Source organism: Petaurus breviceps, unplaced genomic scaffold (assembly GCF_028583685.1).
Source record: "Petaurus breviceps papuanus isolate PSGF00001 unplaced genomic scaffold, PetGlider_PUasm1.0 185, whole genome shotgun sequence".
Classification (NCBI taxonomy): domain Eukaryota; kingdom Metazoa; phylum Chordata; class Mammalia; order Diprotodontia; family Petauridae; genus Petaurus; species Petaurus breviceps.
Genome location: NW_027185797.1, coordinates 3,977,880 through 3,990,589, shown reverse-complemented (window position 1 = coordinate 3,990,589; position 12,710 = coordinate 3,977,880). Strand labels below are relative to the sequence as shown.

The window sequence follows — 12,710 nt, the reverse complement described above, 5'->3', positions numbered from 1 at the left end:
GAAGTTTTAGCTAGTTGGACTCTAAGTCTGAAGTTTGGGGGTAGCAATCTATGAAACTGGTTTTAATTTTAGTGTAGAATAAAAGCATACTTAAAAACTTAAAATTGGCAATTCTTTGATTCTAAAAGTATTTGTGATAGCACGTTGTGTAGATGATGCTACCCATTTGAATCTGATTTGATTTTTGATTGATTTTTATATCACATATAATATGGCATTAAAACCAAAAGCAAAATCAAGTCAAAAGTAACAAAATCAGAAAGGAAGGTATATTTTTGGACTTTTCAAATTTATATTATAACCTCTAGGAATTATATAGAGAAGAATCATATAGAAGAATTGAATAATTAGAATATTGGAGTGAACTAGAGGATGAGATGTTTAATCTGTTTCTCAATTTTTTGGACATTTTAACTATTATACCTATGTTTTCTTTTGCTTTGTCTCAAGTAAAATAAGTATACTTGGAAAAAAAAAACCCTTAAAATTGGGGTAGGTTTATTGTAGGAAGGAATTTTTATTATTAGAAGGCAGGATCAGGAAATTTTAGACCATCTTCAGAAAAGAGTAAAAGTGGGCAGAATTGGGGTTCATTTATCCTGTTGTTTGACAGCCAACCTGAGGGCACCAAGCAAATCTTGGTTAGGGAACCTGATTGAAGGTAAACCCCAAAGTGCTTTCGGAAAAGAAAACTTGTTTTGAAATTAGAAAGCAACTGAAGGTAGATGAAGGTTAATGATACTATTGCAGTTTAAGTCAATTGTTTAGGTAAATTAAAACACAGTAAAACTTGTATTGAAATCAGTTGATTAGTGAAAATAAGTTCAAAATTATACAAATAAGGCTATAGTGAGGAATGGAAAGAATCCCCGAAGATATAATTAAATAATAAAATGTATTAAAAAGATAGCTCTAGAAATAAATTAAGTGCTTGCACACCTAGTAGGGGTGCTTAGATTAGAAGATATCAAATTAAAATGAACATAAGGTTTATAAAGGCATAAAATACTGAAATTTTGCAAGGGAAAGATAAAACTTGCAAATTATTTAAAAAACAAAATAAGTGAACTTAATTTTGAGTGATTTGAAAAGAAATAAAGAAAAGGTTATACCCTGAGCCCTTCAGAAAATTACAGCCTCCATCAGATAGTTTTCTGTTAGTGCAATTCTTATTACATTCCCGTGCCATAGTTGGGCTTTGGCCAGTCCCCTTGGCCATTGCCAAAATAGCTGAATGAATGCCTTTCCAACATAAAAGAGGTTAACTTTGAGGAGATAGATGATTTCTCCACTAAAGTCATCCTGCTTGTTAAAAAAAACTGTGACACCCTAAAAATGAGGAACTTGTTCTGCTAAGTGAGTAGTTTGTGAGTCTATTTGCCTATAATTTGCCAAAAAGCATATGATTGTAAGTAATTCTAATTGCCCAAAAGCCTTAAAGAAATTGATATGAACTGTGCGTTTGTAACCACTGAAGAACCAAAAAGGGGGTTACTAGAGGAATTCAGCAAGTAGGGAAAGGAAAGGGTAGTGCAGAAGAAAAGTTAAGGGGGAATAAGTTGGGTAAAGAAAGTTGGAGTCTTTTTGCCCTGACAGCTTAAATTCAGGGTTTGAAAGTAAAGAGTTCGGGAGTTTTGAAAAGAAGATTTCAGAGAGCATCTTCATCCCACTGAAATAGAAAGATGTAGGAATATTTAAGCAGTCCCCCTTTGATAATTACTGCATGTCTTCCTTCCCCAGTCAATCTAAGACTACAAAATATATTTCATAAAATGCGTGCTAATGAATTGATTGATAGAGGAAGGATTATTTCTTTGCTCTTATTTAAATAGTAATGCTAAAGGACAAGCAATTCAGGAGATTTGAGGGAATTGGTTTGGCTCTTTGGTTACTTCAAAGAAACAAAGAAGTAATAATGGGAAAATGGGAGGGTCACTGAATTTTTTTTTAATATATGTCAACTAAAAATAATGGAATCTTGTGCAAAATGAAGTTTGGTTATTGCCATTAGTCATTATAAATCTAAATTGAGTGGGTTGAAAATATTGTAACGGTAGTAAATGAGAGAATCTATAATCAGTCCTTGTACAAAGGGAATAGTAAATATGAGTTGTGAAGTGCTTGCCGCAGTGCCTGACTTGTGTAAAGGATGAGCACTGTGGTGTTCAGACCTTGTAGGAACACAATTAAGCATGTTATGCCATTTAGAGGTGTTTTTCCTGATTGGCATGGAATGTTAACAGAATTGGGAAATTACAGACTAAACATTTTAAAGTACTACTAAAAACAGGCTTAAGCAACTTTCAAGACAAAAAAATTCTGGCATGGGGTAGGCACTACATAAACCACTATGATTAGCATGAAAATGCCTGGTGTTAGTAAGATAAATGACTTTCTATGAACTGACAAGTTAGAAAGGTATTTGACTAAATTATTATTACCTGATTGGTGATGTTTTCAATATAAAATGTCTGAGAGGTTAAAACAAGTTTCATCCTCTTTTCAATCTGAATACTGTTATATTATAAATATATCTGCTATATGATTATTAGAATATATTTTGTGTTAAAAAAACAGAAAATAATCATAATAATAGTAAATGACTTACTGTTGGGAGAAAAACCTGGCAAAATCCTCTTAGGATATCTTTGTGAGGGAGCTTGGGAGGAGCCCCACTGGCATGGTGTTGTGAAGCTGTGCAGCATTGCCATTTGAGGAACCAAGACCTCATCTTTTAAGGCTATGATTTTGAACCAGTTGTTTACTGTGTGTGAAATTGTGGTGAAGAAGTGGAAATAGCAGTACAAGGTTAAATAGTTCTCTTGGGTCTGAGTGACCAAGGAAGGGAAGCCACTTATCCCCACAACTTCTAATACTACGTATACTTGTTTTTTAAGTGTAGAGGAGTGGGGGGTCAGTGTGGCACACAAGGGATAATAGATTTAATTAAGCAAAAGTGGTTTATTCCAGACACCACTCCAGGGGCAGCTTGCATGATAGCCACTTGTCCAGTTTGTGTAGCTTTTAATCAATTTGCCTTTTGAGTCACGTCCAACAGTGGGCCATGTGTTAACTTGCACCCCTCTTTGAGCACTTACAGAAAAAAAAAAAAGATTATTGTGTCTGGTTCAGTCCTTGAAATTGTGTCCGGGTATGACTCGCCTGTCCACATGGGCTCATTCTCATCCCGTTGTATTCTAGAAATGGTCTAATGTTTTCCCTTTGGCTTTATCTGCAGACCAAGGTGGGGATGATAGTTGTGAATAGATGAAATATGGGAATAGTCTAAAAATTCGAAATGAAATTTTGAGGCTGATGTATCAGAGAAATAGCAGTTGTCTAGCCCTAAGCTTTAATTAGTGAAATTTTGCTTTTTGATGAATCTCTTGGGACTTCATTTTGCTGCTATTCTATGTCTTGAATCCAGATAGAAGTGTCTGACCCTTCATAAGGCTGCTGGCTCATCATTGAAGGGAAATGCCATGTGCCCCTGCAGTCTGAGGACTGCCACAGGTGGATTTCTGTCCCTGGGAAAGTCAGAGAATCACCTGGTGAAGGTGAAGGTGTAGGATTCTCTCACCCCATCCCCATCTGAATAAGAAATTCTCCCACCTCATTAATTCTGAGGCTGACTGTGGCATCCTATGATACAATTGGCTACCTATGACTCATACCTGAAATCAAACAGAACGAATGCCACTATGTCCCTGCCTTTCTCCTCACATAGCAAATTCTATTGATAAGGGCAAGTGTAAACAAAGATGAACCCTGTTGGTGACTTCTAAGTAAGTCATACGTGCTAGTATAGTGAGGGACCATTTTGAATTGTCAGTTGAATCACAAATAATAGAGACCATGAAGACTTATAATTGGTGAGTTATTTAGTTTATAGGAGACCACCCTGTAATGTTCTTTCATCATGATAATATGATTAGTGGGGGATGTGACACAATTTTCAGAACTGGATTAAGAATTTTGCATATAAAAATTGTTTGAAACATCTACATAATCATATTAAGAGAGACAGATTCATTTTCCAGTTCAGACCCTCACAACACAACAATTGAAGTTCTGTATAGTTTCATAAATTAATACCAGAGAGAAGATTTTTGTTATTTAGCCTAAAACTTTAGTCCTTCCTAAAATTAACATGAGGATAATTGGATATTGATGGAACAGTTTATGGGACCAAATTGTTGTTCTGTTGATTTCAGTTTAAAACAGAAACATCTTCTGTTTAAGTTTGAAGAAAAAACTGTTTCCAATTTTACTTGGGTTTATTATTACCACCTCAATGTTGAGCATGTCTTAAAAGGCAAATATGTTTTATTATAAATAATCTATTGGACCTGTACTGTATGGAAATTGACTACTCAGTGTATTTATGCATCCTATCCCAGAACTTTTTGCTACAATTTGAAATTATTTTGGCAGCTTTTTAAATGAATTCAGGTGTATATCGGGGGCCATCATTGTAAAAAAAAAAAAAAGTGTTCTGCTAATAATTCCCTAGCAGAATCTCATCCTTCTATCCTTTGGATTGGGGATCAGGAGACCCAGCTTCCTAGTCCAAGCAGTTCTGCCTTCTAAGCCCACTTCTCTGGGCACTAGTTTCCTCATATGTACAATATGGGGGATGGAGTAGATGGTCTTTACGGCAACCCTGTTCCAGCTTTACACCTTGACATCTCTAAAGTGAAAGTGTTACACTGTATAATCTTCCAACTCTGAAACTGGCATGTCCTGTCTTCTCTGGTTTGATTTTCAGGTTCTAATTCCCATGACCCGCTGCAATTCCCACCGGGAAAACATCAAAGGTCAGCTGAAGGTCAGGAACCCAGGGATTTACATCCTCATATTTGACAATACCTTTTCCAGGTGAGTGAAGTTTTTTCCTGGGAATAATACTGAAGGCATTCTTTTTTTTTTTTTTTTTCTTTTTGGAGGGCAATTGGGGTTAAGTGACTTGCCAAGGTCACACGGCTAGGGTTGTGTGTGTGTGTGTGTGTGTGTGTGTGTGTGTGTGTGTTAAGGGTCTGAGGCTGGATCCAAACCCAGGTCCTCCTGACTCCAGAGACAGTGCTCTATTCCCTGAGCCACCTAGCTGCCCTATTGAAGGCATTCTTGTTGGCCCCAGTAGTGACACCTGAGATGAAGCCACACCGAGGCTGCCTGGACAAGTTCAAAATTGGAACCTGCAAGGTGCCTCCTCTCCCCTGCACAGCAGGATCATCCACATTCCCACAGGGTCCCAGTCAAGTCCAGGAGCTGGAATGGCCACTGCCCCCTTAGCTGCTGCGTGAGATGTGGGCAATTCATGCTACTTTTCTGTTCCCTGAATTCCTAAGTCAAGAGCTGGCAGCCTTTCCAAAGTGTGTGCCAAGCTTCGGTTATTTCATTTCTCTCAGGGAGGAAAAGGATGGGTGACCTTGCCGAACAAGCCTGGATTTCAACACAGACATCTTTGGTTTTACACCCAGGGGAGGCTCCACTGGGTCCACTGGGGTAACAGCCAATAGTGATTGGGTAGTAAGACAGCAAGCTTTCTTCCCTCTTCTCCTTCCATATGATGTTTGGCCTTCAGAAGCTTCCCTACAAAAATGTAAATACTCTATGGAGGGGCCACTCCTTAACCCTTTTTGAACTAATAACCTCAGTTATCAGGAATTAAGCAAGAATGGGAAACTAGATGGCCAAGGAGACTTCTTCAGATTCAGTTTGGAAAGGCCTTGGTACCCACATATGACTTAAAATCAACTCTTGTGTTACCACAGGTCACCAACACCTGGCCTAAAGCTCTGCTTTCATAGCTGAATGGGGAGCTGTGGGGAAGAGTATTTTAAATACATTCCCTGATTCACCTCTCCAGGCCAATTTACAACAAGCCTTCCATCTTTCCCCTAATGAATTATTGTTTTCATTTCTTTTTTTTTTTTTTTGGAGGGGGGAGGGCAGGGCAATTGGGCTTAAATGACTTGCCCAGGATCACACGGCTAGTTTTTGTGTTAAGTATCTGAGGTCACATTTGAACTCAGGTCCTCCTGACTCCAGGGCCGGTGCTCTATTCACTGCACCATCTGGCCCCCCCATATTGTTTTCATTGCTAATGTAGATGAGGGGCCATGGTGATGAGTACTGATAGCGGCTGTATAATCCTGGTGCTCATAAAAAAGGCTTTAGTCGAGCTGAATCTAATGGGGGCTGTGATTTCCTATGTTCCTCTGGGAACGTGCAGCTTCACAACCTATGTGAAGTTAGAGGCTTCATCAGTGAACCAGGGAGAAGACTGCTGGGGTCATTTTTCTATAATGATAACAGCTAGCATTTGTGGCATGCTTTAAAGCTTACAAAGTGTTTTACATGCTATCTCATCTGAGGTAATTAAGAATGGTACACAAAAAAAGGTTTTATTTGTTATGAGCATTGGAACCATTTCTTCCTCACAAAGACTTGACTCATAGCCTCACTGCATGGGACAGCAAGATCCTAGGCCTCCTGTCATGGACAGTGGCTCCTAGTGAAAGTCATGCCATTGGAACAACTGGTGGTCACATCTGGGCTTTCTGGGCCATCACTAAAAGGCTCTTTTTTCCTTTGTATGTCCTGTAGGTTCATCTCCAAAAAAGTCTTTTATCACCTGACAGTTGACTGGCCAGTGACCTACGATGGGACTGATCTCCCATAGATTTGAACCCCCGAGATCTTAACCGCTTCACTTTATCCACGGGAAACACTACTTTTATTTATATATCACATAAATGCTAAAGAAAAGAAAGCCTGGCAGCCCCCGAACCGCACAATTTTTTAAATGGAATATCTTGGGCATGCTCCCTGGAAGCCTCTGCTGTCTAGGAACACTTTGCTCTGTACCATGTACAGATGGCTGTTGGCTTATGCAGCTTCCTACAGCCCAGGAATCTATCTCTTCTAATATTTAAGAACCTCAGTCACAGCTTTTTGGGGCTTAAGATTAACAACCAACAGACGTGAATTTCCCAGAGGAAATCACTTGAGTTTGCAATACTTGGATACTTAAAAGAGATTGTCTCTTCTCTGGGCAGCTGTTTTTTATACCTGCTGTTGTTTATACCCAAGAAACCAGGAGGGCCCCTGTTTTAAAAAGCTGGGATAGAGGGGGAAGACCCGGGGGGAGAGGAGAAGGGAATGGGTGAATCATCCAAACTATTGGAGTGTGTTGAAGAGAGACACGTTGCCTGTGGGAATGATCAGCATCAGTTTCTCACCATCACCATCCTTGGCATGAGGCTGTAGGTCGGTATCTCTTTTCTAACTCCTTTTAATCACCAGCTAATATTCAAAGGAATAAGTGATACAAGGCAGTCGTCAAAACAATTGCTGTGAGATAGGAAAGTCAGTTCAATTCAGCAACCACTTACTAAACACCAGCTATGGGTATGAAGACCCAAAGACAAAAAGGAAACAGTCCCTGCTTTCAAGGAGTTTCCAATCAGATGTTCACATGGAGACCCTGAGAGGTGAGACTTCTGAATGCTTGGTCTTCAGCCTGGTCATGTTCTCTTCTCTCTCCCATTATTCCCCCAGATTGGGGGTGTCTCAGAAGCTCAGCCTAGCCCCTGATGGACCTATCCATGCTGCCCTCCTTCCCAGGCCTCTCTCTTATTGTGTCTGGTCTCAGATAATCCAGTAACTGCACAATTGGCCCTTGAGTCTCAGCCTTCGAAACGGATAGGCAGGTAGGGTTAGGGTTAGATGCAGACGTGGTCACAGACATAAGTGTTGATCGTGAAGACAAGCAGATGATCCGATTGTCTGAGCCAGAGTCTCAATCAGCTGTTCTCACACTAACCACATACCTGCTAATGTCTGTGATGGGAAAGAAAAAAGAGCAAAGTCTTACATTTCTTTGACTATGCATCTCTCCTTCTGGCTGGTGTCTTTGGAGGGCCCGAGAAGACCTTTGGCCTTGAGTAGAGGTTTTGGCACCAAAATGTTTTATTATTTTTAACTGGCTCCCTGGTACCAAATGCAAATATGTTTGTGGAAGTGTCAGCACATTTTCCTGATGACTGTAACCAAAGAATAGTTCTGGTTCTAAACGCAATCATTCATTTTTAAAGAGCGTTTCTTTGAGAACAGAAGTCAAAGCATTAGTATAATTCATATATTTACTTCATTTTTATTCCTTGATTTACTCTTTAGCCCTGACACATATATAGGGCATATGATTTGCAAAGCCAATTTTTTTTTTCCTTTTGTCCCCATCTCATGCCTTTTAAAGAATTCTTCTCTCATACCACAGACTTCTCTCTCCTCAAGGAGAATGTCTTTGTCTTTTTCCTGTGATACTGTGGCTTCTTCCCAAATACTGGGCACCATTTTTGCTTATGTCCTTTTCTGCCTATGCTTCCTTAACCGTCTTTTCTAAGGTCACTTGTCCATCAGACTTCAGGTGCTTCCTAAGATGTGATGCTCCTGAAAGAAGAGCATGCTTTAGTCCAAAGGAAGATAGAGAGTGTTGGAAAGAGTCATGGACTGGGGCCTCAGAGGACCCGCCTTCTGGTTTAGACTCTGCTGCAAGTCACTGGCTGTCCAGCCTTGGACAGGACACTTCACCCCCATCTCATCTATAAAATTAAATGCAGGCTTCAAACCGGCCTGCGTTACACTCATAAGCATCTGTATCATGGATCCCTTTGGCCAACTGACAAAACCTATGGATCTCTTCTCAGAATGATTTTTAAAGCCAAAAATAAAATACACAGGATTACAAAGGAAACCGATTGTATTGAGTTATAAAAATGTTAATCTCGAAGGTCTCTTTCAGTTCCAAGACTGCGATGCTAAGTACAGATGGGAAGGACAGGTGTCGCTAGGTCCAGCACATGCTACAATGACCACAATGATACCAACAAGTAGGAACCTTGTTTGGGGCCAAGAGATGAAGTAAAAGATGTGTTGAGAGAAAGGGCCTTGTTTGATTTTCAGCAGCAGAATTGGTCATTTTTAATAGAGAGGGAGAGCATCAAGAATGATGACTGATGCCTGCCTTCTTTTAAGAGGTTTGTCCCAAGTCCCTTGAATCGACATATGGGAACAGAAAGCCAATTGATTCATCCTCTCAGTGGTACTCTTTATTCCAGGTTTGGGAGGAGAGAGGGAAGGATGGGGACCTGGGAGAAGGAGAGTGAAATGGAAACAAAGCTTGGGAAAGCATCAGCCTGGTGGGGCCCGGCCTCAGATCTGTCGTCAGTGAACATTCGGCTCCAAAATCTTATCAGGAGGAGAATATTCAGGACTGATGGCAGCTTCTAGTTGACTGTTTTGGAGACATTTCACTACTTCTGTCAGAGAGTGAGAAGGGAAAAAAAGGACACTGAATAGAACTTCAAACCAACCTCCAGAAAAAGATCCTCAGAGAAGGCATCTGAAACTCTTGGCTCCAGTGGTGATGAGGGCCATCCTCCTCCATTGCCATGAAGAATCGAGAGTTGGATGCATCACTGAGAGAAGCTAAAAATAGAAAAGCAAACCTTCAGATGGCTACGCTTTTCTCTTTGGGGCAGCCGGTTTCATCGAGGACACCAGTGCCACTTGAGGAGCCTCGGCTGGATGGCTTGGCACCCTAGCTGATAACATTGTCCTTATCATCAGCATCACCAGCAACAAACATTTACAGACTTCTACTACACCCCAGGCATTGGGTTGGGTATTGGAAGATGTCTTTCCAACTGAGATGCATTGCATCTCACTGTCATAGACTGTAGCAGGAGGACCTGTTATAGATTTTTTTTAACCCAATTCATTGCTTCTTATGAATGTCACGTAAGGAGATACTTTGCTTAGTATGTATAGAATCTTGACTTCTCATAGATGAGCAGTCAGATTGAAAATGAATGGCACTTTATTGTATTCAGAAGGCTGCCCAAATCATGCCATGGTCATTTCACTCTCTATAATTATAGCCGCACATTTATTTTTCTATGCTAAACATGTCTTGTGCTTTTAATGAGGCAGTTATTCAAAGGTTAGCTTTTTAATGGATTCCTAAGATTGGAAACACTAACACTATACAACGACAGCTCTTGCATCTAGGTATGGCTTTAAACTGTGTTATTTTAGTTTACAGTTAGATTGCCAATTTTGCTAGGTGTGGTGGGTTTTAGTTTTTGTTGTATAACTGAACGCTGTTGAATATTTTAGCTCTGGCTGTGACCCACTGACTAAAAATAATCCAACGGGAAGCATCCTTGGAATTTCAGATTATGATGTTAAGAGTGGCATTTAACTGCAAGGTATCCAGGAGAAAGAGAACTTAAGTTTTGTAGGTCCCAAGTTACCTGGGTAGCCACTTCCCTGAAGCCATTAGTTAAACTGCACAACTTCCAGAACCAGGTCAGATTTATCCAGTCATATTCTGGTATAAACCAGTTGATGTTTTTCATTGTTGAAAAAAATTATCTCTAAGTACATACTTGAGAAAGCACTTTATAATTATAGCATTTGTGATTCAGAAAGATTAGATTAAGCAAAACCTTTCCCTGCTTCTATTTATTCTTATTTAGAAACCTGAGAAATAATCTATCCATAGGGTTTTTAAAAAATGGAAAAGGACAATAATGTGTGAATATAAAATAAGTGATTTTTTCCCCTCTCATCTAGGGTCATCAGTCCTATTACTTAGTAGTGCTCCTGGATGTAGGTCATACTCAAAATGCTAGGAAAATATGACAAAGATGGCAGAAGCATGAGGTGTAGTGTCAAAGGCAAACTCGTCATGCAATGAGACCACTTGGCAGAAAAGCCATACTTTGAGATGTGACAGATTTTCCTTGTTACAGCCCTCTGTGGTTTCATAAATGTCAGTCATGTCTTCTACGCTAAGGATCTAAGCTTTGGCGCCTATAGATGCTAAATTCAGGTCAGCTGGCCAAGGCGCTGTGCTAGCCACTGGAGGCATGAAGACAAAAATGAACTAGTTCCTGCCCTCAGGAAGCTTGAGATGACCTAAGAGATCGTGTATGTCCACAGATGAGGGAGGAGCATTAACAACATGTGCTTCTGTGCATGGTCCCTCTTATCCCAAGGTTGGGGGGAGAGGGGATAGTAAACAGAAGCCTCTGTGCTGAGATGATGCCTGATCTGAGCCCCAGAGGGATGCTTAGCTATCAGATGAGATTGCATCACAGGTCAATTGAAATCCAAGAGTCAAAAAACAAAAAAGACACTTTCTTTGTGAAACCTTCATTGGGCTTTGCCCTATTTCACTGTTTCCAATGGGGTTCTTCCAAAAGGCAGGGAAAACTGAATTCACTGCATGTTCTTTGGTCTTTTAATAATTCTTTAAAAGAAAAAAAAAGGTAATAAATGGTTACATATCTGGAAGGTTAACCAGGACAAAGCCTCCTCCAAGCCTAGCCACACGTTATTCAAAGGGGCACGTGGACCTTTGGCAACATAGAATAGCAGGCACCTGGATCCTGAAATCTGTGCCTTGAAAGCGGGAGTTTTATTTCATGAGACCAACCTTCAGTGGATCCAGCCTCATCCTGCATCTTGTTTGGGCTCCTGATTCAGTGACATCTGCCAAAGAACTGCCTAAGACAAGCTCAACACCACCCCAACCCCTAGCAGTGGGGTGAGAGATTATTGTCACTGAAGTATATTCATTTCTTAGCAATACATATGCTGCACCATATGGGGCGCTTCATGCTTTTGCCTTTTTGGTTTTTATCTCAGGAATTAAAAGGAAAAATGACAATTAGAGTGCTGTGTCTTATTGTCACTTCCATGGTAGATAGGTGGAGGTTGAATTATGCTGACCCAAGGGCAGGGTTGGAAGACCACAATAGCACTTGCCTCTTCTGCTCGACTTTATATAGGACAGGCAGAACATGGGTCTCCTGCCCTGGAATCTTTGTGTGTTGGCCATCTGGGCATCTCCTAGCCTGGTTTATGAAGGTCATTCGATCCTACTTGAGATAGCAATCATTCACATGTATGTAACATTTCTAAGTTTACCAAGCACTTTTTTCACAGTTGCTCTGTGAGGTAGATAGATTAGATATTATCCCCCCCCCCATTTTATATGGGTTCAGAGAAATCACAAGGTGATGTGTCCAGGGCCAGCAGTGAGGGAATGTGTTTTGTTTGACTATGCACATTTGTCACAGGAGGTTTTTTTTTTCTTCAATTTTTCCAATGGGGTGGGGAGAAAAGGGAAAGAAAATCTATTTTTATTTGAAAAAAAGATTTTTTTTAATAGTCCCTTTTTGCTACCACCCAATAATCAGTTGAACTATAGCTTGAAAAGAGTGATTTTAGACTGACTTTCAAAACCATCAGCTATCTTTCCTGGGAAAAGGTAGAAAATTCTTCTGCTTGAGGCCGTGGCCCATAGACCTATCAAAAGTAAGCCCATCTTTCTCCTGCCATCCTGTTGGGGAGTCCGGGTGTGACTGGATCCACCTTCTGACTTCCCTCCCTGTCTCTTGTGCTTCTAAGAAACAAAGATGAGACAAAATGGGCTCTTGCTCTTCCAGGAGCCTATGACAGACAGACTGACAGATTCTGCAGAATCTTTGGGACTCAAAAGAGCAAGCTGCCTTTTCCACTGCACTGTCAGAACAGGCTGCTGAGGGGGAGGGCGAGATTTCTGCAGATGACTCAGGAGAACTTCCCCTCAGTGAGAGGTCATCACCTCTCACTATGAAGATTCGTGGGAAAATTCA

General features: G+C 40.4%; 1 protein-coding gene across 3 annotated transcripts in view; it reads left to right on the top strand.

Annotated features, from left to right (window-relative positions):
* FYCO1 (FYVE and coiled-coil domain autophagy adaptor 1) overlaps positions 1-11,740 on the top strand; it is a 102,472-nt gene extending 90,732 nt beyond the window's left edge. For all 3 annotated transcript variants that reach the window (XM_069088354.1, XM_069088355.1, XM_069088356.1), the window contains exons 17-18: positions 4,769-4,878; positions 6,610-11,740. In XM_069088354.1, the coding sequence (XP_068944455.1) occupies positions 4,769-4,878; positions 6,610-6,685 (186 nt within the window). In that variant the 3' untranslated portion in view covers positions 6,686-11,740. The remainder of the gene's footprint in view (positions 1-4,768; positions 4,879-6,609) is intronic.
* Positions 11,741-12,710: the final 970 nt, after the last annotated feature.